This window comes from Scomber scombrus, chromosome 22, assembly GCF_963691925.1.
Source record: "Scomber scombrus chromosome 22, fScoSco1.1, whole genome shotgun sequence".
In the NCBI taxonomy this organism is placed as follows: Eukaryota; Metazoa; Chordata; class Actinopteri; order Scombriformes; family Scombridae; genus Scomber; species Scomber scombrus.
Genome location: NC_084991.1, coordinates 15,620,258 through 15,627,078, shown reverse-complemented (window position 1 = coordinate 15,627,078; position 6,821 = coordinate 15,620,258). Strand labels below are relative to the sequence as shown.

The window sequence follows — 6,821 nt, the reverse complement described above, 5'->3', positions numbered from 1 at the left end:
AAACACTGGCTAACTGTGACACTGTTAATGCGTTGCATTTTTTTTGTTTCTGCATTTCAAAAATTGCGTGTAAATAAAACTAATGAAATAATGCTTGTCCTTTTTTTTGTTGTGTGTTTTTGCAAGTTGGTAGAAATATCACACAAGATGCCCCAAAATTTAACACACTTAAATGTTTATTAGTTTATGTACAAAGGTGACTTTCAGAATATCCTGAAGACGTTCAGAGACTCGTCCGGCAGCTTCAATCACTCACGACCTACAAAGAAAAAGACAATGTTTACATTAGACAACAGATAAATTATTGTCATTGTGCTACTGTGGACAGCATAACGAAATTAAGTTGGTGTATCCCTGAGTATAAAATGAATAAGTGCACAATAAATAAATAGTACACAATAAGTACACAGTATAAAAAATTATAATATATTAAAATGTTATGGCGCAGTATGTGTTGCACAGTTCCAGGTTGGGTGGAGTTGGAGGGGTAAGTTGCACGGGCTATATATAAAAAGTGCCATAAGACAAGTGTCTAAGTGCCATTTAACAATTTGACAGCTCAGGGGAAGAAGCTGTTTTTCAGGCGTGTAGTGCAGGTGTATACATTCTAGTATCGCCTAACTGCCATTAAAGGGCCAATGCCGATATTGAGGAGCAATAAGATACAGATATCAATATATTGGCCAATAATGTACAGAATACATACATAAACACATTTTTTGTAGTGTTCCCTCAAATGTGGAAATCAGAAGTACTTGTGGCAAAGATATGTGATGGGGGCTGTGATATTTTACTGTTTGACAAACTTTATTGTATAAAATGACATCAGTGCCCTGACACAGTAAACTATTATTAGCTATGAATAAAATCATTGAATTAAGAAAAAGGATAAAAACACAAAATGCTGCCTATATAACTTAGTCAATATTGCCTGATAATATTGACTGATGTATCGGTCAGGCTCTACAGAACATTTATATTCCAAAATCTACTCTCTCAACTAATGAATACATTTTCAAATGAGAGATACATCTTGCTTTATAAGAAACAATCTCCCTTATAAATCATGTCAGTATCCATGAAAAACACCTGAAATTAGATTTTGGTGCTTAATGGGTACACTTACCCTGACAGCTGAAAACATTGGTTAGAAAAATAATCAAATATAATAAGTAACATCAGTTTGATTAAGTCATTAAAATAGTTACATTACTTTCTATTTTAAATAGGGTAACTAATAATCTCTAACCTATCACATTTCCCAATCCTGTGTAGAAGTTATGATAGATGTTTTAACAACTTATTCTTTACAATAAAAAGTGAGTCTCTCGTCACTGAGGTTTAATCTCGGCACAACAAAAACAGTAACAGGAAGTCCCAGAATCAAATAAATGCCATCTGAGGTCACAGTATTACAAACAAAAACCTCACATTAAAAAAAGGTTTAACTAATCTGTGCTGACAGCCACAACCGTTTCACACTCTGCACTGATGTACGACATTTCTCCTGCGATCAGATCAAAGACCTCAGATGTAAAGTGCATGCACGCTACATAAAAGACATTTCTGCAAACTACCTCCTGGCATTTAAATGTCAGACATCTATCTACATACTGCAAATAACAAAGAGACAATTCAGGCACAAAATAATGGCCAAAAATTAATTATCACCTGTCAATTTTACTGATTTAGAGATTTTAAATTATATGTAGCGAGCTGGTAGTCCTACTAAAAAGGTGCTCATAGACCAATGCGAGGTGTAAAGGAAAACCCATAAGAACCTTTGGCTGATGAGCTTTGGTTACAGGGTCATGACTTGCTGGGAGACTTGAACAGGACACAGTAATTGTTAAAGGTTATATTATCCCTACTACAAAAACTCAAAATGTGCGCTTTGATAAAATCCCTCCAATTAAGTGGAACCATGTTAAAAATGTATTATGTTTAAATGACAAGAATGTAAAAATGCCCTGCTTTGTCATTACAGATAAAATGATGTTTTTTTTCTTCATAAATGTCAAAAATAAATGTTTCTTCATTCAGATCACAGCTAAACTATCTGTTTCTATCCTGAATCTTTCAAAAACCCTGAAGGTCATTTAAAAATACTTATAGCTGTTTATGAAGGTTTTACCAGATTCCCCAAAGGTGAAAAACTTCACCTGCTGCACAATTTTTTAAATAAGATTTTTCACCCAGGGTATCTGCACATTTTAATGACTTTTATGACATTTTTAAGGCAAGGCAAGGCAGTTTTATTTATATAGCGCATTTCATACACAGTGGCAACTCAATGTGCTTTACATAAAAGAAACATTTTAACAGAAAAAACATGGAATTTGAGAAATAAAAATAAAACCCAATCATCCAACACATACCCCACCCCACCCCACCCCCACCCCCCCCACACACACACACACACACACACACACTAATAATAAAGACAAAGTACAGACACATAGAAAGAGAGAGAAATAAAATACTATAATAGAGCATTAAAAATAAGATTGCAGCATAAAATAATGATTTGCTTTAAAATCATTAAAAGGACAGAGTGCAAATGAAAGATTAAAATTTAAAGTGCTTTGAAAGAGCTCAATCATAAGCACAGGAGAAAAGAAGTGTTTTTAACCTGGATTTAAAATTATTCACAGTTGGGGCTGATTTCAGTTCTGCTGGTAGTTTGTTCCAGTTGTGTGCAGCATAACAGCTAAAAGCTGCTTCACCATGTTTAGTCTGAACTCTGGGCTCCACTATCTGACCTGAGTCAGTAGATCTCAGAGCTCTACTGGGTTTATATTTTACTAACATGTCATTCATGTATTCTGGACCTAAACCATTCAGTGATTTGTAGACCAGTAGCATAACTTTAAAATCTATTCTATAGCTGACTGGGAGCCAGTGTAAAGACTTTAGAACTGGAGTAATGTGCTCTGATCTCTTTGTTCTGGTCAAAACTCGAGCTGCAGCGTTCTGAATGAGCTGCAGTTGTTTAATGCTTTTTTGTGGGAGTCCAGTCAGAAGACCGTTACAGTAGTCGAGTCTACTGGAGATGAAAGCATGAATCAACTTCTCCTGGTCTGTTTGAGACATAAAACCCTTCACTCTGGATATGTTCTTAAGCTGATAGAAGGCTGTTTTGGTGATTGATTTGATATGACTGCTGAAGGTCAGATCTGAGTCTATCAGCACGCCAAGGTTTCGGACTTGGTCGCTAGTTTTTAGAGAGAGTGACTTGAGATGTTTACTGACAGCAATCCTCTTCTCTTTATTGCCAAAAACAATTACCTCAGTTTTGTCCTGATTTAATTGAAGGAAATGTTGGTTAAGGAAAAAATAATACCACTGCTGCTTCTTGTATTAAAATTGCTCAGCAAACAGTGGTGGAGGAAGTATTTAGATCCTTTATATTTGTATCACAGCATAAAAATACTAATGTCACTTCAGTAATAGTATGCATTACTACATGTGATTGTTGTACTAATACATAATATATTATGAGACATATAATAATGCAAAAGCTAGATTTTACTGTTGTAGTTTGTTGAAATGGAGTTAATTTTAAAGTCATTTATACAGGACTGCAGCTAATGATTAGTCTCATATTTCATACTGCTGATTATGTTTTACTTTAATAAGTTGATTGGTTGTTATGTAAAATAATCAAAAAAGTAATGATAAATGATGATAAACTGAACAAATATACTTAGGCTCGAATCAAATGTAATGCCTTAACTCTTACAATTCCAGACATATTTAGACTTTGAATATCAAAAACGTAATTTAGGGATCCACTGGGACCCTGTTTAAACCAGTTTACAGTTTTGTGACTATTTCCCAAAGTCATATTTATCTTGATTTGGAAACAGAGGCTCAACTTGGGAGACAGGTTAAAAATTAAAAAAAATACCATCAGAACAGCAGTGAGTGTTTTTACATGACCTTCTGTGTTTTTTCTGGTTAATTATCTTTACAAGAGCCCGATAGTTACCTGGGGATAATGACAGCTGGTTCCAATCACTATAATTACATTTGGATAACATATTCCTGCGAGTAAATCTAGGTGTACTCAGTGTATTTATGTCAGCAGAGGACACTGGGTTAGGGTTACCTTATTCCTCGTCATCTGCTGGGATTCCCAGCTCCTCATCTGTCCATTCGGAGGCATCAGGCCATGGGAAGTGACCCTGTGGAGAAGAAGGAACAATTTTAACAGTGTTCACATTGAAAACCTCTTTGATAGTCAAGTATGTTTCAGTGAAGTTTGGAAAACATTTTAAGTTATCCACAAACACATCCTGCTGCTAATTTTAGTAACACCTCGTCAAGTTAACAGTTCTAGCAGAAATTACATCCCAGTGAACGAACAGGAGCCACAATTTAAGCAGAACATTATAGCATTTAAAACTAAAACCGCTGACATTGACTGCTGAAAATATGACACTGAAAACAGACAATTTCCTATCAACCTCTTTTTAGATTTGAGCCCCACCTAAACTATCTTTTCTATTTCAACCAACCTTTGAATCTTATTGGAGATGGGACTGAATGCTGTATAAACCCAGAGGTGGAAAATAACAAAGGACATTATATAAGTACTCTACTTGAGTACAACTTTGAGGTACTTGTACTTTGAGTATTTCCATTTGATGCTACTTTATACTTCCACTCCACTACATTTCAGAGGGAAACATTGAACTCTCTAACCCACTACATATATTTGACAGCCTTAGTTACTTTTCACATGAAGATTTGACACAATGGATAATATGGCAAGCTTTTACAATACAATGTTTTAAAGATTAAATCAGTGGCTTTTGACATCGTTTTGGCTTTTGACATCTTACAAAAAGCAGTGTGTGGTCAAGGTCACATTTCAGATGTCTATAAGTTGTTAACAGCTCCACCAAATAATGATTTTTCCCTCTAAACTTCTCACATGGTTTCATTTCAATAAATGTTCAAATGATCCAATATTTCACCTAAAATCAAAGAGAAAAAGTGAAAAAAAAAACTGAAAACTTGAAGATTTGTGTATCTGTTATGGCCTTAAGCCGTATGTATTGTTTCTTCCCTTCCTCTACGGTTTGCAGTAGATCGTGGGAGCTGATGACTGGCGGCTGCTGCTGAATTAGGCTGATTGGTGTGGGGCGGCTCCAGTGAGAGTGACGGCGGATAAAAAGCAGGTGTGCGCTGCCAACGGAGGCAGACGCCATAGATCAGTCTTGGATAGTCATTCTGTGTAGCAGGTCGTGTTTGGGTTACCCAGAGATGGGCCAGGGTAAGAAAAGTACCATTAGCTACACTGTTTTCATTGTGTTGTGCCATGCTAGGTTTAGGGGGTGCTGATCCCTTGTATTTCTGTTTTCGTTTTCTATAGAGTAGGTAGTTAGGTTTTTGTTTTAGAAATAGGCTATTTGTTGTTTATTATTCACCTTAATCATTGGGCAGTAAGCTCCATTTTATTTGTAAGGAGTCCTCTTTTTGTTATCTTTGTTTATTGGTTTTTCAGCACCTGGCGGCCCTTTTCTGTTGGATCTATTATTTGTCACCACGTGTCGATATAAAATATAATAAATATCACTTTATTTTACAACCCATTACATTACATTCCACCGGGTTGATTGTGTTACTTTCCCTTTTCCCCAACGAGCTGGGTTCGTAACAGTATCAGAACTTAATTTTCTTTTTTCCTCTCATATTAATCATCTCATGACCCCTCACATTTACCTGGTGACCCTTTGGAGGGGTCCGATCCCTAGGTTTGGAACCACTGGATTAAACTAGCAAACTGTATATAAAGTGGTTTAAACTAGGTCCACCTCCAGCAGCTACAACAGGATCGATGCTTCAGTATTAATAATCTAATGATGTCGCATATAATGTAATTTCATATATATGGGTCTCTTTTTGCAGGCCTTTTACTGGTAATAGAGCATTTTGACATTGCTGTTTTGGGACTTTTCCCTAAATAAACCATCTGAGTCTTTCTTCCACCCCTGTTAAAGCCAATGCTTTACTTACCAGCACTGCATCTGGATCATGCCAGCAGTGCCACAGGATCCAAAACCACATGGCACCACTGATGAGCTCTGACTCGAACTTCTGTTTCTTGGTCAGCTGTGGATACTGTCTGTACTGTGCCTCAATGTGCGGACCTCCACCAGCCCTGAAATAGAAATAAAATAAAAGACAAAAACATTTAACAACTCAGGATAAAGAGTGTGTGGAATATAGACTAATATTAAGAAGATAATGTGAGTTTTAAGAGCGTTTCATTTACAGCTAATAGCTAAACGTGCTAGCTGGCCGAGGTGACAGTGCTTACTTTCGGGTCGTTATTCTTTGTGGTCCGCGTTTAAGCGCCTGAGCTCCAGCCCGAAGGACTCCCAGTGCCCTCCCGAAAGAAGACATGGTGGTTTACCCGGCACACAACCCTCCTATTTTGGGTTATTTGTTAAAAATGTGTGAGTAGCGGCGCTGCTAGCAGAGGAGTCACCTTCTCCCCTTGTCAATAAACGGACCTCCTAGCAACGACGGCTGTGATTGGACAGGACCCGGTGTTGTGTCCTCCCCGCTGATTGGCTGAGTGAAAAGTACAGTCCTACGTCACAGCGCCCTCTAGTCGTTCTGTCCTGCAGAAGGTTCACATTATAATATTTTAATGTGTTCTTCTTTGTGTCGTTTTTACTCCGACAAATGCTAAAAATTACTTACTTTAAATAGGATTTTGTGTTGGTTTAAAACACTGAGCTGACAAACACTGTTATTACTGAGTAAGAAAATGTATTTATCATCCATTTTTTTAGCAGAACCTTTCG

General features: G+C 36.8%; 1 protein-coding gene across 1 annotated transcript; it reads right to left on the bottom strand.

Moving 5' to 3' along the window:
* Positions 1-155: 155 nt before the first annotated feature.
* On the bottom strand, positions 156-6,538 carry ndufb2 (NADH:ubiquinone oxidoreductase subunit B2). Its single transcript, XM_062444095.1, has 4 exons — positions 6,329-6,538; positions 6,025-6,169; positions 4,112-4,187; positions 156-259 (listed from the first exon to the last, which is right to left on the bottom strand). The coding sequence occupies exons 1-3, from the start codon at positions 6,412-6,414 to the stop codon at positions 4,113-4,115; spliced, it is 306 nt and encodes a 101-aa protein (XP_062300079.1). The 5' UTR covers positions 6,415-6,538; the 3' UTR covers positions 156-259; position 4,112.
* Positions 6,539-6,821: the final 283 nt, after the last annotated feature.

Coding starts and splice junctions, on each gene's coding strand:
- ndufb2 (XM_062444095.1), bottom strand. CDS start 6,414: ATGTCTTCTTTCGGGAGGGCACTGGGAGTCCTTCGGGCTGGAGCTCAG. Junction 6,170..6,328: donor CAAAGAATAACGACCCGAAA/GTAAGCACTGTC, acceptor TTTCTATTTCAG/GGCTGGTGGAGGTCCGCACA. Junction 4,188..6,024: donor ATGATCCAGATGCAGTGCTG/GTAAGTAAAGCA, acceptor TCTTCTCCACAG/GGTCACTTCCCATGGCCTGA.